At 33.5% G+C, this 24474-nt stretch overlaps 1 protein-coding gene across 3 annotated transcripts in view; it reads right to left on the bottom strand.

Moving 5' to 3' along the window:
- Positions 1 to 14981, bottom strand: part of LOC140447766 (glycoprotein 3-alpha-L-fucosyltransferase A-like) — a 155552-nt gene extending 140571 nt beyond the window's left edge. Inside the window, exon 1 of one of the 3 annotated variants that reach the window (XM_072540617.1) lies at positions 14834 to 14981. Coding sequence is in view for 1 of the 3 variants with exons in the window: in XM_072540615.1 (XP_072396716.1) it covers positions 4143 to 4197 (55 nt within the window). In the remaining 2 variants the exon portion in view is untranslated. Of the gene's footprint in view, positions 1 to 4142; positions 4208 to 14613; positions 14754 to 14833 lie in introns of those variants that run through there. The other 2 variants (XM_072540618.1, XM_072540615.1) reach the window with 2 other exon arrangements.
- Between the last annotated feature and the right edge of the window lie 9493 nt (positions 14982 to 24474).

Raw genomic sequence — 24474 nt, 5'->3', positions numbered from 1 at the left:
ATGAAAGGTCATAGACTATGCTAGACTTACGTAAATCACGCTGTACATTTATGTACAGTATGTACATGTTTATGTTTAAAAAGCGTATATTTTTATTTAAAAGTTGAGAAGTCTTAGCGTTTTTAAAAATTTTTCAAATTTATTCACAACACAGTTAACTTTATTCCTTAAATGGTTATATATATATATATATATATATATATATATATATATATATATATATATATATATATATATACATATAGATCCCTGTTGTCCCTTTTTCTTTATGTAATTATCATAATCTCCATTTCCCTGATATGTATTTTTCTTTACAGATTGTAGATATTATCTATTAGTTGTAGGATTTTTCACATAGTCCGCTATTGCTATTATTACTACATTATTTGTATACAATGATCATACTAACCTAGCCTAACCTAACTATTGTAATTTGCAGATGCCCTGACCTTCGTTTTTCACAATTTTATTATTCTATTCGTCTTTAATAAAAATTGTACTGGACTCACGCTGTTTCCTTTTTTTAAATGTTAACGATATTTTTTGTTTATTTGCATTGTACGGATAACTCTGTTATATGCACTTTGTATTACGTGTATTACCTTCCGAAAGATGAAAGATTTGTGGATCTAACATTATTTACCATATTATCTTTGTAGCTGTAGACTCAAAGTCAGCTTTAATTAAACTTTAACTATGTGTGTAAAGGTAAAAAGTATGTTCCCACTGCACTTAAGAAAAATTTATTATAACTTTTAGAAAATTGTTTTCCAAAAACTTGATTTTATTGATGATTCATACAATCATATGAATATTCGTATTTGCAGTCTAGATTTTTTTCCAAAATGCGTGGATTATGCAGCGGCACTTTACATACATTGTGTTTGTATAGGCGTGAATGCTGTCCATGGAGAAAATAAAAAGGATTTCATGCATGAAAAATTTCAAATATTCATGAAAACTCGTAGTTTTTCGTTCGCTTGGTTGCTCCTACTGCTTTGTATGCAGAATGCCGATTTAATTTTCCATTGTAATGTACATAAATGTTTGTACCAAAGAACTACCGTCTAAATACCTGTAAGAGCTTAGAGAATCGCGTTCAATATAGATGTATGTATATACAAAAAGCTTAAAAGATTAAAGACAGTATAGAATTACTTATTTAAATGTGAATATTGTAAGGAAACAAGTAGGAACATAATTAATAACACCAAAAACAAACATCTTATGTATCCATCATTTACATAAAAATATTGAAGAAAAGAAAGAGACATAGAGTTACTTATTTAAATGTGAACATTATAAATTGTAAACAAAAAAATAAACAAAAGGAAAAGACAGTATAGAATTACTTAAATTTGAACATTGTAAGGAAATAAGTAAGAACATAATTAATAACATAAAAAACAAACAAGTTATGTATCCATCATTTACATAAAAAATGAAGAAAAGGAAAATAAAAGAATTTATAAATAAATTTAAAATAAATTTATTTAATACTTCTGACGGTGTTAAACGCTCCTAAGGAGAATCCAAAACGACACGAACCAAAAAAAGATGCTAGGTGGAAATATATAGACTGAAGTTGAAATCAATCAAAACAAATTTAAGACTAAGATAAAGGCACATAAAACCAAGACCAGACAGAACAACAAGTGTACAAGATACCGGAAATCTACACATAAAAGACGAAAAAAGACAGTAGTATGTCTTTTCACTGTCATTATGTTTACGGCGGACCAAAGATTATTACGGAAAACATTCAAGATCATGTTGTGCCAGTTTTTTTGTGGGCGCCTCTCTGTTCGTTTTTATTACATTTTTATTTATGAATTCAGAAGATGCACTCCTTCTTGAGTCCTCTTCAGGATCACTTTTTTTATCTAGAGTCCATTTTATTCCCATAAGTCGAGATGAAATGCCGTCAAGCATAACTATGCACCCAAACAAAGAATAATCCTAAAAATAATAATAAGTTTATCCCTCAGAGTACGCCAGCTTTCTGAGGTATCGATTAGGCCATACTATACCATGCATCTCCAGGTAGGATGGTTTAACACCTCTCGGGATTAGAAAGCACAGTATTCGCAGCACAAAGCTAACCATATGATGAGTCAGTCATTCTAATCCACAAGGAAACTTAATTCCTGTAGCTGGCTGTATACCATGTATCACAAAAAATTTATTTAAAAATTCTTTTATAAAAGGTATATATTAAAACACCCAATCGGGCTACATCACACAATGTTTTCCGAATTAATATTCCATCATCAGTGCTATCCTAAAAGTATAACCACTTTAATTAAAGCAAGCATGAAATTTAAACTTTTGACCAAGAATAATGCAAAAATGTGGTTAATACTTACTGGATGTATATGTTTTGAGCCAGTAAATACATGGGTAAAAACCCTTTAATTGTTGTTAAATTAAATTTGAGTTACATTATTTCATTTTATATACTAGGATGTTTAAGTTACAACAAGATAGATAACATGGCAACGTAAGACTAGACTGGAGGTTGCTAGTCCTGAGAAAAAGTGTCTACGAGGACTTGTTGATATCAACTGATTAAAATGACAATAATGACATGTTAGGACGGAAGTCGGAACAAAGCAATCAATGTAACTTGAGGTATTTGTCTGAATATGACAGTAGCCAGCAATATTTAAAAATTGAATATGTTAAAATTATATTAATAATAACAGTAGCAACCATCAATATGTTGTAGTTTGAAGTATGAATAACCGAAATAAAAGTTATATCGTTCTATTGATTCCAATTCAGACGTGAACAGTTTGACTAATTTGTGCTCCAGTGCCCTAATATATGACTTTCATTTTAACAGAGCAATAGCAAGCTTTCGCTGAAAGCTACTAATATTTGCATATATATATATATATATACAGATATATATATATATATATATATATATATATATATATATATATATATATATATATATGCATATATATATATATATATATATATATATATATATATATATATATATATATATCACTTCATCACGCAAAAACTGCATAGAAAGAAAATTTGAGTCACATAAAATTTCCCGTTTTGCAATTAAAATAGGTGTTTGTTCGAAAATATCATATTTGCAATTCTTGGCTTCACAGGTAGATTAAAAACAAGATTACAATCTAATGACAGGAAGCCGAGAAAATGCCATTTTTGGAGCGCGTTGTGATTTTAAACTCCTCGATTCACTTTTTGCTCGGTGTGCGGAGGTGCTACCCGGATTTTCTGATTTTCTTTTTTCTTTTTCTTAATTTTCATTTATTTGGTCTAAGATTTCGTCCATGAACATATTAAATATTAAGTTTTTTTTAACTTGCCTTAATATGAAATTTACATCCGTGCAAGATCTCACGGCTTGGAACCGTTGTTGTTTTTGTTCCATAGTATATATTCCATGGTTCCATATTATTATTATTATAAATTTCAGTATTGTCAGGGGACTAAAATTTCTCATGAGTTCACTAGTTCTCCGGTACATGGCTTAGGCAAAACTTTTCTCCTGTACGATGCATCTACTGGGCACGATGGTAATAAACCGTGAGATTGGGATGCGCACTAGTCCCAGTACAGTGTCGTATGGTGTAGATGTACCAATGTGTACGTGTATTTTGTGTTTCTGTGTTTGTATGCTTGTGTATATATTTGAGTCTGTGTGTATCATGTTTAATCAACAAAACTACAGTTAACAACATAGCTGCTACTTATTTTGATGTACATTATTGAAATAAATCTTATTATACTATATACCCACATAAAGTTCACTATTAGCAAACGAGACGTTTAGTATGGCAGATGAAAACTTCCCCGCCCAGTCTGTCCTAATCTGAGTCTCACAGATCAGACTCAGGCTCAGACCGGTACTGATCTATTATACTTGAAAATTCTAGTAACTGTCCTCTTAAAAGGCAAAAATTGTATCGCAGCAACTATCCAGAGATTAATAATAAGTTTACACTGACGAATGTAGGCAGTTATAACGACACGAAGGTGTATTACAGATAAAAGGTCATACTTTTTTCGATTACATTTTTAGTTTGTTTTGTGAATTATAAGAAATACGTATTGATAATTTTTGTAAAATTTTTCAAATCAAAACATGTACTTACAGTTTATTAGTCTAAACTTGTTAGTCCTAGTGTTGTGTTTTCTTTTTAAAAACATCAATTGACATTTTACATTTATTATTATTTATACTGTCATGTTATAAGACAATTTCTATGTCTGATCATTTAAAGGTCGAGTTTTTTAATATCCATTCAATTTGCTTGTTATTGTTTTATAAACAACCAAACATAGAGAACTTATAACTTATTCCAATTTTTTTGCGCTGAAGCAGAACACAAACTAATTTCATAATTAGGAATTCTTTAATTCATTATAGTTAATAGGAGTTAACCACAATTTTAGTTTAAGTATATGTTTATTTTGACGTTTCGATTATCACTTCGGAAATCGTTCTGATAATACACATTTAATCAAGTATAAATTGTATTGTGAAAACGATTTGCCAAGTGGAAATCGAAACGTCGGATTCCCATTAAGGATAATAAATAATATTAAAATTCCACAAGAAAATAGCTTCAGAAATATCGTATAATTTGTTATCAAATATTTGTTAATTAAGTTTCCAACCCTAGTTTTCTATGTTCTATCTCGTCTTTTATGACAAATTTATCTGATAAAATTTTACTCGAACAGAAGAATCTCTAAGGTAGTTGTAAATTGTAAAATTTTTTATAAGTCAAAACGTTGTGGTACAACATATAATTTTCTTTTTTAAGCAGCAGAAATAAGGAATGATTGATTAACTCAGTAATGTCTGATAAACGTTGAGTGTTCAGTTTCGGATCACCAGGAATTCCGACGAAAATGTTCTCCTGATCAACAGTTCTTCATCAGACTTAGGCTAAAAGACATGCCCATGAAACTTAATTTACCACTGTTTACTATGCTCTTTAGTATGCAGTCATTATCCAGAATATTTTATCCAGAAAAATATTAGATGGTATAAAAACAAAGGATATTAATAATTTTTGTAAGTATTATTAGATTTAACATATTATTGGGAGAGTATATTTGAGTAGATAACCTTGCATAATTAAAGGCGATAGACTAGTATTATTTAACTAAAGTGAATAGATATACAATGACTTGGCACTGAAAAAATTCTTTATATTGAACCGACATATATAAAGCGAATCTCATATACCATACACAGAGCATTGCACCAACATTCATTTCAATTATAAAGCAACTAAAAATCCACACGAGACTGGCAACAAAAATAAGTCAATTCTAGGTTACAAATGACCGCAGTTTTCCACACGCTGGGTTAATCAAGCCAGAGAAATTATTGACTATGGTGTATACGAAGCTTTCTTATCAGCTAAAGACAGAAAAGGATGGAAATTCACGATCCGAGCGATCAAGACATAAAATCACTATACTCTTTTGAGAGTTATGAAATTTAAATAATAAACAACTTTAGTTTGTTAATTAGAAAATAAAACACCCAATAACCAACTACTAATATAAAAATGGCGAAACCTTGTCCTAGTAGGGAGCCTTTTCATGCTCAGTCGTTGTCGACAATTCTGTGAGTTGAGCTATCGAGTGGAAGCTAAAATAGCCTACATCCTTGTTGTGGTGAGCTCTACACACGTCCAGACCATGCTATCCGACAAGACTGAACTTCGCGACCATCCCCGTTGCTACACACGTTTTGACCAGTACTACAGTTACAGTACTAGTTTCTTTTTCAAAATTGCCAATGTTGCATCTGAGTAAACTGTTTTGAAGATTTTCAGAAGAGAATTGTATGCTTCATTCCTCCGATCTCGGTTTGAATAGGCATCACACTGAACATCTCATAAACAGCGGGAAGTTTTGTAGCTTTTCAGTTAATCTTCAATTATGATTTTTTCCTCCGTTGGTATATAAAACATTTCTGTGGACTGAACACTACTAACGGCTACCAGAACTTAACTGATTCGTATTGGGGTCGGAGGTCGGAGTAGGAGGTTGACCAACAACGCTACACTCATCAAGACTCGACAGGTTTAAGGGGAGGGTGGAAGTAGGCTGTTGATATCACAACCTGGTTGCACAACCACATCGATCGGCCCTACCGTTTTTTTTTGACTGTCCACAAGCTTACACACATACACACCAACCGCCGTGCCCAACGTTGTTTGTCACGACAGTTGGGTGGTTTAGTCGGGACGTGTGTGTGGGGGTTTAATGACCGCTCATCTCCGGGTATCAGGCGACAAATTAGACCAAGATTGAATCGATTTCGCTACAGATTTTAGTAAACATGATGTGGAAAACAAATTAGCTTCTAGTACAAATTTAGCAAGGGCGGTTTTGCCAGAAGAATACGACAGAATAAAATGTAAGTTACAATCCCTTCTTAGAAAATCTGAAGTTTCTTTAAGACTTTTTTGATGACAATCCAAAAAAATGAGCGGATTGGAATCTTAAGAAATAAATATAAATAAGAAAAAAAATTGGTATTAACACACAGAAATCTACTACTGACATATTTAAAGAGTATTCTGGAAATGAAGTTGAAGATAAACTCTCAAATGGTAGAAATATAATTGTTACAGACAATGTCTCAAATGTAACTTCAACGTTCCATCTTTCACGAGACTGTCATGTGCCTGTCACAATTTAAATTTAAAAGTTATGCACGACATTTTAGAAAGTGATATTATACTTCCAGAACTAATAGTAGTAATTAAAAATCAAAACAACTCGTCGGGATTTTTTAAACATTCTGAGTTAAGCACAAAACTCTCAAAATCTTTATAAAACAGAATGTAACAAAATATACTAATTCAAAGAGATAGACTATCAGACTAGAATGTTCAAACCTTGTCACACTGAAATATTTAATGGATTTTTTAGATTTATTAAACCTTAAACTAATATGTACGTTTTATGGCATGAACAGCTTAACGAGTATTGCCAAGCAAAACCTGAAAATTGAAATTTGGTTAAAGTATTAAAAATACCAACAAGAAATGAATTGAAAAGCTATTATAACCCCAGGACTTACGTTATGTGGCTTTATTCTTGGACTCAAATTTTGAGACAATGAAATTTCTCAGTAAGACAAGACCACTGTAAATTCAATTAAATAGAAAATATTAAGAAAATGTTTCTTTAACCTTTTGCGATCGTTGACATACCTCAAATGGCACCAGCTTCAGTGGTTGACTATTACATTACATACCTAGTTTGTTTTACAGATAGCCAAGCAGGGCGACATGACAAATCCAAATGCCAGTTCCAGTAGCCACGTCCTACTGACACAAAGTCTATTAACTCGTTACTTAATGATTACACGGTGAAACCAATAACGAATTTAAATTCTGCCACTGTCAATATTTTAAAGTTAATTAGTTACGTCTTATCTAACAAATGGTTATTTTATATTTTAAAGTTTAAATTTTATTATAACGAATACGTGCCAATTTTTGCCAATTTTTCAACATTATGGAAATACATATATGTTTATTTTTAATAAATAAAAGTTTATTTTTTCTTTATATTACTAGACCAAAAAATAAATTTCTTATAAATTATAACTTAACAATATTTGATGTATATTAATGCTCATTTAGGAAAAAAATTTGCCAGATCTATGCATTATTAGAGGAAATGCTGCAAATATGGTCTGGTCTTGTAATATGGGCTAGGTAGGTTTCACAGCTATTCGTTGCAGATCTCTACATGTTGACTATTGCAAACGGTATTTGGCGAAATTAAACTATCACCGTAGCAATGGCGCCACAGTGGTAGATATTTCCCAATTTATAATAATTGTTTGTCGGTTGGTGTGAATGCCAAAACTTTTTCGGGTAAGTTAATAAATTCCAGTATTTGAAAATAAACACTAATTAAAAAAAAAAAAAAACGTCTGTGTCACGTTGAAGCTCTATAATCATTTTGATATATACTAATGAGTTTTTTTTCAAATTGACTACTTTTAGACATAACCTCTTTTGTTTTGCAAAGCAAGTGTGTTTACAATATGGGGTGTGCCTCTGTTTTGATTATGGACTAGTGGCCCGTATTTAGAACAATGTAAAACATACTCCAATTGTTTCAGGATGTCGAAACAACAGCTGAAAGAAGATAAAAAGAGAAAAAATGGGATGAGAGCGATATAGAACGTGTAATTATAGCTGTCCGGTAGCACGAAATAAGTACGCTGAAAGCTGCAAAAATTTGTAATGTCCCACGTTCTACGTTGCAACGTTCTGCAAGAAAACTTAAAAACTAAAACTAATTGAAGCTGCTCAAATAAAGTTAGGGCATAAAGTTGTCTTAGGGAATGATCTTGAGGACGAGTTAGTTCGTTATATTTTAGAAATGGAAGCTAAATTTCATGGATTAACCAAAAAAGATCTTAGGAGGATAGCATACGTCTTAGCTTCCAGAAACAATATCAAACATCCATTTGGAGGTAATATGGCAGGCAGAGTCTGACTGAGGCTTTTCCTGCAACGCCATAAAGAGCTATCAGTATGACGACCAACGCGAACATCATATTTACGAGCAAGAGGCGGGAACAAAGAAAATGTCGCATCCTTCTTCAATGTTCTGGAAAAAGAATATAACAAACGGTTTTACCCACCTGAATGTATCTTCAATGTGGACGAGACAGGTCTTATGGTTGTACAAAACAAGATTGCACAGGTAGTAGGCCGAAAAAGGAAACGACAAATTGCATCATTAACTTCTGCTTAAAGGGGCTCTCTGATAATCGTCGTGATATCGATGAGCTCTGCTGGCCAATTCATCCCACCAATGATGATATTCCCACGTAAAAATATTAACCAGCAACTGATGAAAGAATCTCCTCCAGGTTCCATTATGGCACTACATCCCAGTGGATGGATACAAAGCAATATTTTCACAAGATAATTTCAACATTTAATTGACACAGTGAAACCCACACAAAAATCATAAGTCCTGCTTATTATGGATGGTCATTACAGCCATACACGTAATATAGAAGTAACACGTAATATAGATTTAGCTAGAGATAATCATGTCACTATAATTGTCTGACCTCCCCATTGTACCCACAAACTCCAGCCATTGGACAAATTTTACATGGGTATTCTTAAGGCTTACTACAGCGAAGAGATCAGGATCTGATTGCGCCACAATAATCGTCCACTAAGTGCCTTTGATGTGTCAGAGCTCGTTGGGAGAGCTTATTTGAAATGACAAACTGGAGAGATTGCGGTTAATGGATTCAAACCTACAGGAATTTATCCCTTTAATAAAAACATATTTACATATGTCGATTTCATGCCAGCTGAAATTGAAGCAGAAAATGATAAAGATGATAACGTGATCATCGTTTCAACTGCTGATATCAATTCAAATGAACCTACAAATTCTGACGATAATTCTATCAATTCTGAGAGCACACCAAATTGTCGTTCTAGCCACAATAAAGTATCATCGAATTCTCCCACTCTTCCATCTCGGCCTATAAACAGCTTGAAACTATTCCTAAAACTAGTACACAGTTTGATGCTATTTCTTCAATTAGTTCACAGCTTGTCGCTATTCCCACAACAATCTTTTACAGAAAGTCTGCCACGCCTTCCAGAATACTTTGTGCAGAGCTTGGTGTAAACAGAAAATTATTTGAGAATAAGCCCACTCTATCAATCCCTTCCACATCAAATCTTGGTCTTTAAGAACATCTCTGCTAACATCATATGATCTTTCTATATATATATATTTAGGGATTCTACAGTATTCACTGCCTTCCCTCGCTCAACCGTTTCCATCTCTCTCTGTTGTTCCATTCTCCATCGTTTAGTCCTCTCTTACTCATGGCGTCGTCTACTTCGTTCCTCCAGGATTTTCGGGGTCGTCCTCTTTTCCTCCTTCCTATGGGGCTCCATTCGGTTATTCTTTTTATCCATCTGCTGTCGCTAGCTCTTCTTACATGTCCATACCACTTTAGTCTTTTTTGTTCTATATATGTTAGTATGTCTGTTTCTATTGATGTTCTTTGCTTTATTTCGTCATTACTTCTCCTATCCATTCTTGTTACTCTGCAGCATCTTCGCAGGCATTCCATCTCTGTTGCTATTATCTTACTGCTGTTTTTCTTGTTTATGATCCAATTTTCGGCCCCATATGTCATAATACTTCGCACTAATGTTTTATAAATCTGCGTTTTTGTCTTCATATTTAGGTGTCTATCCCACCATACTGAGTTAACTTGTCGGATTGCTGTTCTTGTTTGTCCTAATCTTTGTGTAATTTCTTCCTCTGTTGTTGCCTTTTCGTGATTATGAACCCCAGGTATTTGAATTTATCCTTTCCTTTGATTGTTACGTTGTCATCAATCTGTAGATCTTCTATGTCTTCTTCACTTGTAGATAGGTACTCTGTTTTCGCGAGGTTAATATCTAGGCCAGCCTTGGTATATTCTTCTTGTAGTTTCTTCATCATGTAGCTGAGGTCGTGTTGGTCTTGTGCAATCACTACTTGATCGTCTGCAAAACTTAACGTATATAGGTATTCGTTCCGTACCGGTACTCCCATGCCTTCGCATTTTCTTTTCCATGTAGTCAAGGCTTTCTCTAAGTATATTTTGAATAGGGTTGGAGATGTGGAACAACCCTGCAGGAGCCCTTTTGTTGTGGTGAAGTCTCCTATGATTCTTGTTCCCATTTTAATGGACACTTTATTTTCTTTATACAGAGCTTTTGTAGCTTCTATGAGTTCCGTCTGTATTTCTAATTTGTACATTGCCTCCCATAGTTCTGACCTTGGTACAGAGTCATACGCCTTTCTCAGATCCACAAATGCCAAGTGTATATCTATATTTTTTGCTTTTTTCTTTTCCAACAGTTGTTCCAGTGTGTATATGTGGTCTATGCATGATCTTCCTGCCGTGAAGCCTGCCTGATCCTCCCCGATTTTGCCTTTTATCGCTTGCTCTATCTTTTCTCGCAGTATCTTCCCATATAATCTTCGTATTGATGATATTACGCTTATTCCTCTGTAGTTTTCGCATCGTTTTCTATCTCCTTTCTTAAATATAGATGTCATATATGCCGCCGTCCATTCCTTTGGGAGCTGTTCTCCATTTATGGCTTTCTGAAATATCCATTGTATCATCCGGTGTAATTTTTTTGATCCGTATTTTATAAGCTCAGGTGAGATGCCTCCAGGTCCCGGTGCTTTCTTATTTTTGATTGCTTTTATGGCCGTTCTCATTTCCCTATCTGTTATTTCTATTTCTTGTTGTGGGAATCTGCTTCGTCTTCGCCTGTTTTCTTTTCCAATGAATTGTGGTCTTTGTTCTGTTAATAGTTCCTTGTAGTAGTCCTTCCATTCTTTGTCCTGTATATTTCCCAATTTAGTTTTTTCTTTTGAGTTTTGTTTCAATCCTCTCAGTACTTTCCATGACTCCGAAGTTCTTGTACCTCCTATATATGTTTCAATATTTAAGCAGATTCTTTCCCATTCTTCGTTCTTTTGCTGTGTTATTTGTTTTTTCACTTCTCTATCTTTTTCTCTATATTCTTTATAAACTTCATCGTTGTTTGTAGTCAGCCATTTTCTGTATAGTTGCTTTTTTTCTTCAATTATTCTTTTTGTTGGTTCATTTATTTCATTATAGTGCTGTTTATTTGTTATATGTTCTTTTTCCCCAAGGGCTTCGAATGCTGCTTGCTTTATACTCGCCTTTATATGCTCGTATATTTCTTCGATGTTGCCGTATCTAAATTCTATTAATTTTTGGTCTAGACGTTGTTGGTATAGTTCTCTTATTGATTGTTCTTGGAGTAGTTCTATATTGTATTGTTTTTCTCTTATAGTGTTCTTTGTGATCTTTCTCCTGTGCCATTATTGAAGAAAAAATATCCAACCGTGGGCGTAAGCCAAGTAACTGTTCAGTGATAACCTCTTCACCTTACAAAAATGAATTGATCCAATCTCTCAATAAAGACAAAGGGGAGCAAAACGAAGTAGGAAAAGGCAAAGAAAAAAGAAAAGGGAAAGAAATAAAAAAAGGAAAACGTAAGCATTTTACCAAAGTCACAAAGAACCAAAAAAGTAATCGAGTTCTAGTAGCGAGGATGAGGAGGAATACATGCCTGCAGATGATGAGAGCGATTACAATGAGTTTCCTTTTACACAGCCTCCACAAGACGCAGCTGACGTAACGTGTATGTTTTGCGAGGCACTTTTTTCAGAGGGTAATGTTGGTGAAATATAGGTTAAGCGCTTCATGTGCTATTTGTGGGCACATAACGAGTGCGCTGGGGCCGAAAAAGAAAAATATGTGTCTGACTTTTGCAAATAGTTCTTCCCCTAGTAAACAAAAAGAAAACGCAAAAGTAATTTTTCATTATTATGAATATGATGTACATTTAAAACAGTTATATATTTTTTAATCAATTTGGATTTTGGGCAGGTTATAAGTAACTAAATATAGGTATTCTTACGTACCTTTGGAATTGAAATAGAATTTTTATTCTTTTTTTATAAATAAATACAAAATGGGTAGCCCATATTTGTATTCTTTCCTCTACGTACTTCAGCATGTTATTGGTGCAACGAAAGCTGCGTACTGATTAACAAGCTACACAATATTTTCCAATATTTCTTGTATTATTGCGTACCTACTTCAATATGGTATCTTTATAACGCGCGCACTGGTACACATGACAATGATCTGTAGGATGATCTAGAATCAGGACTGGTGTGAGAAAATTATTAAAGCTGCCTTTCCAAATAGCTACATTGATGTGTAAAAACAACCAGAAAAGATAATTTGCATATATCCAACTAGTGCATATATCCTGAAATGACAGAACACCGTTTAAATACCACACGAAGAAAAAGAGGTTCATTATAAGAAGAAGCACTTTAATTAAAAAAATTCTACTCAAACCAGAGTAAGTACTATTTCTGCAATAGTGATAGTGATTATAAATAAGTAAAAACTAAAAATATAAAAAAAAAACAAAAAAAAACGAAAGGAAATGGAAAATAAAAGAATTTTTAAATATTCCAGCTTAAAACTAAGCTGCCTCCTAAGTTGGCATAAAATATGAAATAAAATAGTGTTTTCAAAATTGTTCTTGACCTCTGACTATTAAATTTTCTATACCGACCAATTGATGCAATCTCGGAGTGGTCTTTATTGGAGGTTCGTCTCTAATAATATTTCATTATTTTGCCAACTCTTATGTCCTTTCTTTTATTGTTCAGTTTTTGTACGCTTAGTAATTTAAAGTCACTTAATAAATTTAAACGTCCAGTAGAAAAATAATTAAACTAATTTTTATTTTAATTAAACACTAAGACAATAGTGGAAGCTGCTCACTGTATGTGGGTACAAGTAAAAGAATGGAAAGCCGAATAAATGCAATGGAAATTATGTTTTGGAAAAGAAGCTGCGGATTAACACTAATAGAGATAATTAGAAATGAACGAATTAGAGAACTAATGAATGCAAAGACAGAGGCGGATACACGGAGGAACGAAAATAGGGAAATCCCCCCAAGAAGGTTCAAAATTAAAGAAAACCAATTATTTATGACTTTTGTGTAATGTGGGTTTACCTTTTTTATGTCTTTTGGTTGATGTTTTATTGGAAGTTCCCCCTTCCCAAGTTGGAAGCTCCTCTCTCAAGTTGTAAGTTGCCCTCCTAAGGAAATATCTAGATCCGCCACTGGAAGGAGACACTAAATGATGAGAATGAAAAACGAAAATTACTCTGGTATGGGCATATGCGAAGGATAGACGAGACAAAAATACCGTTGAGAACTTGGAAATGGAAACCAAATAGAAGGAGGAAAAGACGACTAAAAAAAAATTACAGCGGAACGAACAAATAAAAATAGTAATGGAAAAAGAGACCTCACTGAAGAAGATATATATGCCAAGAAGAAATGGCGATTGGGATGTGGTAAGTAAGTAACTTTAATTGTTTTTCTTGAAATATTGTTCTGTAATAATTAATAAATAAAGGCAGTTTAAAAAAAAACGCCACTTTAACATTAAAAAATTTTGAGCTTACCTACTTTATAGTGAAGTACAGCTTTTGGATGTCACTTAAAACTACAAGCTTGGTTCTTTCCTTATATAATATACATTGCTTTTAAATACTTTTTCAGATTATCAAAATTGGGCCATAGACGAAAAAGATGTTAACAAGGTCATTTTTTATGCCCCTAATTGTATATTATTTGAATATATTTATAAAATATTTTATCGTAAACTTATGTTTTAGTACACAATCCGTACTGTACATTTTAGAAAAAATTGTTGCACTATACGGACGCTTCAAATATTTATATTGAATGTTTTTTTTTTAATTTTCAACTAAACTTAAATTGGCCTTTTTTCTTATTAATAAACAAATGAAACATTTAGTCAAATTCAGTATTAAATAATTCTAAGTTCTAAGTTGTTTATTAACATTAGAAAATATATAAATTTTATTAACATTAGGTAGTAAATTTTATAATATTATATACGAATGAAGTCGGACTAAAATAATTATATCTTTCATACCTGATCTATTTTTTTATTTACAAATATGTAACACTGCTTCGAAAAACAAACCGAAGACTATAATGAGAAATATCATCAATACATACAACTGTGATCACAATTTGTTTTAACTGTTAGACTAACACTGGGATGGAAATTGTAGAGAAGTGATAACGAAAACCACAAACCAAATGCATAACGGATTTTTCTTAAAATTAACAGATAAAATAAGGTGACTCACCTCATTGAAGGGTTGCAGCACGTCTCGTACATGACACTGACTGGCTGTCACATCTTCGCGTTTGGAAAATCTATATTTTCACGTCGAGGAAATGGCGCGTGCGCCTACCAAACGGAAAAGCTTAGCAGAATCGTTACGAAAATGTCTGAAAAAGGGAGAAAACTAAAAAAATTATTTTGTTTTCGGCTTGATGCCTGCGCTCGCAAAGTTTGATTTTCTTATAGGTTAGTAGGTATTGTTTGTATTCATGAGTGTGTGACAATGTTTACGATGATTTGGTTTATTTCAACGGCGGGTTTAGGGGTCATAGGTACTCATTGACCTGTTTTTGTTCGGTCTAAAACGTAGAGAAATTGCAATATACAACTGTTTACACTTTAAAATTTAATACTATTTAAATATTAATAAAACCATTACTAATAACAGTAATATAAAAAAATAATTACTATCGTAAATATGTACACAGGATAATTTATAAAATATGGGAATAATATTACATGAAATATTATTAATTTGCTTAATAAAAGACTGTTTTATATCACAGTAATTTTTTACAGCATTATCGGCACTAAACGTTCCAATAGCAAGAAATGGTTTGAATCAAAAATAATAACATTAGGCTTAGGTAATAGTTTTAGATATAAAAAATTAACATTTTAGATATAGTTTTTGTGAAACAGGATGCAATAAACACAGGAAACTTATTTTTTTAGGTATATAGGTGGTAGTCTTGTTGACTATGCATTTCATAAAGTAAATTTATTATTAAATGTGAAAAATGACTATTCTATTGATATACTAATTGATTTAATTGTGACAGATATGCCAATTTATATACAAGATCCATCGAGCAAAAAGACAAAAGATCACATCAATAGAGCTGACGTTACAACAATGGAAAAACTGATAGGTGAATTGAGAAAACTGGAAAGTTTAGTTATAAAAGAAGAATAAATCACAGATAAAACCGGTTTTTGACTAAATACCTACCAAATCATATACTTTAACATTAGAAGAAAAGAAACCTTGTCAATATTGAAAATCAATATCGACAATTTTGAAAGTCATCAAGATAAAAAAAGTCCCTTGACGTTTTCATCCAGAAGACAAATCAAATAATATTAAATATGTTAATAATATTGCTTTACAGGAAACAATAAATGAAATAGTTATGAAATAAAATAATTAAAAGTATTCCTAAATAATAGAGAATTTTGTGGACTTTTTGACCCAGGCTCAAATCTTTTGAATTTGAAGGTTGCAGAAAAGTAAGGATTATATATTCATGAAGATAGGAATATGTTTAACAAGATAAATGGCAGAACAAATTATAGAGGACAATTATTTACAAAAATGAAAATTAATAAAATTGAGAAAAATATTAATCTTTTTGTAGTTAATGATGAATATTTCGAATATGATATTCTACTTGAATTAGATTCTATTTTGAATTTTCAAATGAAACAAGATTTTGATTTAGAAGTTTATCAAAGATTGAATGCAAATCCTAAAGAAAAGATTGAAAAATTTAATAATACTATTAATAAATACTCAATAAACTTTAATGAGGGAATTCCCACAGAGCTTTTCGAAGCAAAATTATTGCATTGCAACATTTATTGCCAAATCAGAAAAATAAAATAGAAATATTATTAAATAAATATGAAAATATTTTTGCGAAACATAAATTTGACATTGGACAGGTTAAAAATTATGAAGCACAAATCGAACTTTTGGAACATAATTTTGTTGCAAAGAACCTTTATAGATGTTCAATAGAGAATCAAAAAGAAATAGAATTTCAAATAGGACAATTTTTATAAAAGCAATATTAATAGAGAATCATCTTCACCATTTGCAGCCCCCGTTACATTGCCTCATAAAAAATGATGAAGAATGTAAAACCAGATCGTGTATTGATTTTCGTGAATTAAACAAATTAATAATTATTCCAGAACCACAACCTTTTCCGTTGTAAAAACTAATTGACGAGACTTTTGTCAAAATAAGGAATGCTAGATTTTTAACTACTTTTGACATAAATTCTGCTTTTTGGTGTATTCCAGTTCGGATAAAAGATAAAAATATAAGATAACCTTCATTACACAAAATGGTCATTGATAATATAAATGCTAACCTTTTGGACTTGAAACCTCCCCAGCTATATTTCAAAGAATTTTAAGTAATATTATCAGAAAATATCATTTAAATTCATTTTGAATAAACTGCAAGGATGAAATTTTAATATTTTTATTATCATTTGAAGAACACTTAGATCATATAGAACGACTCATGGAAGCAATTCTCGAAGAGGGATTTAGGCTAAAACTTCTAAAATGTAAAAACAAAAACAAAAACTTAAAAAAACGAAGATTTCTAAGTGTTTGAAACCAAATTCAGTTAATTACCTAAATCTGTGCCTTCTACAATTTTCAAGGCAAACAGACGGTGAATTGGAACGACATGGAGAATCTTAAATTGCATTCCACGACACATCGTCTTACCTTAGTAAGAACCTGTCCTTTCTATATTCTAAAATGTAATTTTGTGAGAGAAGAGGTAGAATATTTGGGACATATTGTGGAAAACAATTTAATTCGTCCACTACATGACAATTTAATATCAATTAGAGATTTTCCAGCATCAGACACGAGAAAAAAATACGACAGTTTTTGGGAAAAGTAAATTTTTACCACAAATATATATTCAGCTAGGTTATTGGTACCATTACATAATTGTGTTAAAAAATATATCAAATTTCACTTATCTTTAAGCTGCCAAACAGCTTGTGATAGGGTAAAGAATATCCTCTGCTCAGAGGATATTCTGCTCTGCTCTGTTCTAGATAATGCTAATATTCTAGGAATTGACGAATGAAATTGACGATTATAATGAGATGAAAATTTGTAGTTATTACTGATCATAAGCACCTTCAGGAAAGAGAACTTTGTACAAGACCAGGTGAAGAATTAGGTGATATGGCACATTTTCTTTCACAATTTGAATTCGACTTTAAATAAGAACCTAGAAAAAAAATGTAGAAGCCGACTGCGTTTCTAGAAACCTTGTTTTGAAAAATAGAAAATACTGACACATTTATAAGAACAGTAAACCTAGTTATCCTAACCGAAGTAAAACAAGATCAAAATAATAATCGACAAATGATAGATACAATGAGGGGAACAATTTTTGACCAGGATATATTTTATAAATTAAAAAAGAATGGAAACAATTATTTTATTCAAAGATTTTGGAATAGAATTAAGAACAAAAATGTTATGGTCATATGTGTGCTGGTAAAGTAAATTTTTACTACACTAAGAATATGGATTCACTGGCAAAAGATATCTGCCAAAAATGCGAGATCTGCTGTAAAAATAAAACAAGAACAGGTCCAAAATATGGTTTTCTGTCACAATTGGGTCCGCCAAACAAACCTTTTGAGATAATGTCCTTAGATACAATAGGAGGTTTTGGAGGTAATCGTTCGTCAAATAGCCCACTTACTTGTAGACCACTTTACCACATATGCGTCTGCGGTTACTTCTAAAAATCAGACGACAGATGATTTCATGAAATTAATTACCAAAATTTAAGATAAACACCCTATAAAAACGTTATTAACAGATTAGTATCCTGGAATTAATTCCAAAATGTTTAGAAATCATATAAAACATTTAAATATTCAATTTATCTTTACAGAAGTAGACTGCCCATTCTCTAATGGCTTAAATGAAAAACTTGACCAAACATTACTAAACAGAATAAAATGCAAACAAAATGAAACCAGAATTAGAGCATGGACAAAAATTGTCGACGAATGTATAGATAAATACAAAAAAACAGATCACTCTGTAACCAGCTATAGCCCAGAATATTTGCTTTTTGGAAAAGCCCATCCGATTGTTCCCGAGGAACTGTTTGAAGTGACAAATTTACAAAAATATAAACAAAAATAGCCTATAAAAATTCGGTACATAATGAATATAATAAAAAACTAATCCAGCTAAGTCTTCTGATATTCGCCGCATGCATGTGCTGCTGCTCTTTGTTTTTATTTATTTATTTATTTACGGGATGTCCCCATTTTACAAAATTTAACAAAAATAAAATATGCTAACCATAATACAAGTACATACTAAAAATAAGTATTAAATAATGATTAAATAATTATTGTTAAACAAGTTATTAAATTAAGTAAATTAACAAATGATTAAATTAAGTAAATTAACTTAAATTTCCTGAAGATCTTAATAAAATGAAATGATCTTAATAAAATGAAATGAAATAAATACTCCAAGTTAAATGTCACTCACCTTTGATTCCTAACATACTCAGTCAAACAGTGCTTAAATCTTACAGATTTTATATCCACCAGATCATGAGATTGGCTAAAGTCATTTCCCAGGATCTGAATCCTGTTAATAGGAGAGAATTTGCCATATTTAGTGTGATAGTGTTTTATAGAAAACAAAGGCATGTCTCTAAGAATTCTAGTGTTACATATAAAGTTGATAAGGCTTAATAAATCATAACAGTCAGTGGTATGGTCAAGTAGTTTATGGAGAAAAACTAGATCACATTTAGTTCTGTAGTCTTCTAAGGAACTGATATTTAGCCTTGACCTTAGTTCTACCGAAGACATGTTCCTTAAGTTTAATCTATAACAAATCCGAAGAAACTTATTTTGAATTTTTTCAAGGGTGTGAATATGGTTAAAATAGTATGGTGACCATACTATAGAAGCATAAGACAGGATGCTACGGATGAAAGTGAGATATAAAATTCTATATGTGGGTACTGACAGATCTCGAGAGTTTCTTGTGATAAAACCTAGATTTCGGTAAACTTTATTTGACAAATTGTTGATGTGGCAGATAAATGACAAGGAACTGTCAAATAACACTCCCAAATCTTTTATTTCAGTTACTCTTGATTGTATTAATGTGATAGTCAAACACAACATTATTTTTAGATTTGCTAAAGGATATAACAATACACTTATCTTTATTTAACTGGAGACCATTGGCCATTTTTCACTGCCTAACATTCAGTTTCGTACATCATAGCTGGTTTTTTTTATAGAATTTTCCTTTCAGTTTTATTAGAATCTTTCTGGTATACAAAATATCACTAACTTCCTTCTACTTCATCCATCTTGCCCTAATTCTACTGCATGCATCTCTACATATTTTACCATTACTCTAAAATACCGAATTACTTTTCCCAATAATTTTATCATCTAGAGTTAAAATTTCTTCTTCTTCTTCTTCCTCTTTATAAGCAACTTTGCTTGTTCATTGGTGGATTAATACCTCTATGGAAGGTTGTCACTGTACGTTATTCTTCTAATGTCTTCACTTCTCTTTTAATCTCTCAGCGTATTTTCTGTAATTCTTCTCAGTATTCTCATATCCGCCGTTTCCAGTAGGATTTGCGTTGTAGCTGTATCGGGTCTTGTTTCTGACGCATTTGTCATTATTGGTCTTACACTGGCTTTATAAATTCTTGACTTCATCTCAGCCTTAATGTCTGTTTCGCCATATATGGTTATAAAGGCATCCTACCAGTCTATTTGTATTTTGTACTTGATCTCTCACTTCTTTGTCCAGGTCTCCATAGCTAGACATTGTAATTCCCATGTAACGATGAGTCCAAGCCATCACCGTTAAACCAGCGTGCGCGCGAACCAACCCATGAAGTAGGAGTGTATCGACAGTAGAAAGGGCAAAGCTCCGCTATATAAACGGCAACATTTCCTCATAGAGAGAGAATCGACAGGTGTTGACTGAAGGTTCTCTTCTTCCCTACTCCGGCTTGTGGACGTGTTGAGTTCACAAGTTGTTTCCTTTCCTTTTACCGCCGCTATCCGAAGTGCGTGTTGAGCTCTTCACTACCCGTACTCTGAAGCAGTCGTGTTGAGACTGTCGAGGAGTGTCCTATTAACCCGAATCGCTTAAGGGACGTGTTGAGTTCCTTTCCTTCCTTTGTACCTATCGTCCGCTGTTATTAAATCGATACAACGTTACCGTAAAATTTCAGATACACACTCGCTTGCCGATTAGACTAGTTCCATATGACAAGGTCAAGCTTAATTTGAATAAATAGGCCAGGTACTGAGAAGACTAAACCAAATTGTAAATATGTACATAAGATTTTTGTCAATTTAATTTAAGGAAGACAATAAAGTTTTATTTTTATTTTGAACTCTGTCTCTGACTGTCTAAAAGCTACCCGGATAGTGAGTCCCACGAGAGGACGTCACAAATGGCGCCCGAGCAGAAAAATACGTTTTAAACAATAATACCGACCGAATTCCGAATTTTATTTTCAAGAGACAGTACTACATTTCAAATTTTAATCAAAGACAGGGTGATTCACAGTTCAAAAATGACAGACGCTCCGGAAACGTCGAAGGTTAGTTGGGTGTACCTATTAAAGAAAGACGAACTTATAGCCGAATTAACAAACAGAGAACAGCCGACGGAAGGGAATTTCAGCGAGCTAAGAGCGAGATTAGTTGCGATCATCAAGGCAGAGGAAATAGAAGAAAACCAGATGGAAGACAGACAAAGAAAGATGGAAATAGTACGCAAATGGGGGTTACACTTTGACGGTTCAAGAGACCCAATAGAATTCATAGAACGGTTGAAAGAACTCCAGACAGCTTACGGCCTACAAGACACCCACATTTTACAAGCTCTACCAGGAACATTAAACGGGAAAGCATTACTATGGTACAGAAACAATAATAAATATTGGAACGAATTAAAAGACTTCGAACAAGATTTCCGCAATTTCTTCGTTTCCTCCGTTCTCACGCAATCTCTGGAAGCTCAAATCCGGAACCGACTCCAACGAAACAACGAAGGTGTAAAAGACTACATCATTGATATTCAAACAATGATCAGAAGACATGGTGAATTCAATCACCAAGAAGAACTAAACAGGATATACACCAATATGAACCCGAAATACAAGTTGTATATAAAGAGGCAAGACGTATCGTCAACACAGGACATCATCAGATTAGCGGAAGAATATGATATGGTCCAAAAAGAAATATATAAAAGAAACAATACAAGGTGTGACTGGACACAGGCAAATAGTCATAATAACAAAATACAGAATTTCGACAGACAGACTTGTTGTTGGAGATGCGGCCGCAGAGGCCACAATAGAAGAAACTGCAGAGCTATCGCTGTACTCTTCTGCAGCCATTGCGGAACCCGAGGAACAACTTCCAATAACTGCCAATGTAGAAGCCGACCGGAAAACTCCAACAGGACTGGACAAGAAGGAGGCAACCCAGTCAGCATTTAGAGTCCTCCCTAACAACCTCCAGCTACGCACACTATACAGATCAACGACCCCACACAACGATAACGTTCAGCAACGGTAAAAAGTTAAGAGCGCTAATAGACACAGGGCCCAAAATTCGTTTATAGGACAAAAAGGTAAAAAAATATTGGAGCAATGTGGAACAAAAAGCGACAGAAAAGCTTTAAAGATCACGCTGGCAGATGGAAAAACCAGCAATATAGAAATCTGTTTTACAGCAAAATGTTCCATAGACAACGTTTGGAGAAAAGCCAAGCTACATTTTTTACCAAACCTAGCTTCAGAAGTAGTACTGGGAATGCATGAAATAACAAGATGGAGCCTTGATTTATCAAACATCTTAAATAGAAATCGCGTAAGAAGGAGAGAACAATACCCAACCAGTACAGAACACGGATCCAGATCGTACAATGCAGACAATAACCAAATACCGACCAATTCCAGGGTCAACGAAACACCAACCGCAAGATATCCGCTCCAACAGAGAAGCAAAATATATAACAAAACGACCCACCGACTACCGACCGATACCGCGGTCGAAGACCAGACCGAAAATATACCGACTATCGACCGATACCGCGGTCGACAACCAGACCGAAGATATACCGAACTACCGACCGATACCGCGGCCGACGACCAGACCGAAGATATTCCGTCATACATACCGGAATTCACGAACAGTCCGAAACGAGAGCAGCTCGACATCAGTACTACACTAAACAATACCGAAAAAAAACAATTACAGGAATTGTTACTAACAGAATTGGAGAAATTTAAACAAATTAAAGGAACAACACATCTAACCGAACATACAATAAAACTCAAACATAATACACCGATCAAACAAAGATACAGGCCCCGAAATCCGGCAATGCAGAAGATCATAAACGATGAGATAGATAAGATGCTAGAAGAAAACCACGAGCAACCGACCGCAGGACATCTAGGAATAGCCAAAACAATAACCCGCCTAGCTAGAAAATACTACTGGCCAGGGATGTTTAAAGACGCCGCAAAGTTCGTCAGGAACTGCAAGAACTGTCAGCAATTTAAGCCGCAACAAAGCTTAACTCCAGGCCGCATGCAATCTACACAAATTCCGCCACATCCATGGCACACCGTTTCAACCGACATCATAGGACCCCTTCCAACATCCAGCAAAGGAAACAAATATATAATGACATTCCAGGACACCTTTTCAAAATGGGTCGAAGCCATACCGATCAGAACAGCAACGGCAAAATCAGTCTGTCAGAACTTAAAAGATAAAATCATTATGAGATTCGGATCACCCAAAGAGCTAATATCAGACAACGCAAGAACATACGATAACAGGGAAGTACGAAAGTTGCTAGACGAATTCCAGATTTCTAAAAGAAACATTCCGCCATATTCTCCCCAGAATAATCCAGTAGAAAGAACAAACAGAGTAATCAAAACAATGATAGCTCAGTTCTGCGATAATAACCATAAGAAATGGGACACGAGCCTTCCAGAACTACTATTCGCATATAATACAGCTAAACACGGTTCAACGGGTTTCTCCCCAGCCTTCCTGAACTTTGGACACGAACTAGAAATTCCAAGTAAAGTCGTAAACACCCCAAACGACACACAACATACCGATCAAAACATAAAATGGCATAAACTACGAGAAACATTCGAATTAGTACGTACAAACCTGGCAAAAGCTTTTACAACTCAAAGCCATTACTACAACTTACGACGAAGAGAGTGGAAACCCACAATAAACGACAAAGTCATGAAAAGGGAATACCAACTCTCAAATGCCGCCAAAAATTTTAACGCCAAATTAGCACCGAAATTTTCAGGCCCATATACTATAACAAAAGTGTGTTCTAATGTAATATTCAAATTAAAACACGACGATAAAAACCGTACAATAACAGCTCATATAAAAGACCTAAAACCCGCATTTACCGATTTCCCTACTCCTTAATCAGTCCAAGCACTTACAGTCAACACCAAGTAGTGACAGTATATTTTAATACAGTTTACAGTTACCTTCAAATACAATGTCAGACACGTTAGAAATATATTACAGTGACATAGAAATGGACGGCACAGTTACGCCGCCACCATACACCGTTCCAGAATTAATATCACCATTAGGGAACACACCAAAACCTAACACCCCGGGCAAAGGCTGCGAGCCCTGATAAAGGCTATTTCCAAATTCAAGAACCTTTTCGATGAACCAACCATGGGCATCACAAAAATTCAGAAAGTCCAGTCAATTCCAGTGTCAATCCCGCTGCTCTCACTAGTTCCGCCGCAGC

Source organism: Diabrotica undecimpunctata, chromosome 8 (genome assembly GCF_040954645.1).
Source record: "Diabrotica undecimpunctata isolate CICGRU chromosome 8, icDiaUnde3, whole genome shotgun sequence".
NCBI lineage: Eukaryota > Metazoa > Arthropoda > Insecta > Coleoptera > Chrysomelidae > Diabrotica > Diabrotica undecimpunctata.
Note: the sequence above shows the minus strand (reverse complement) of the source record. Positions and strands in the feature narration are given on the sequence as shown.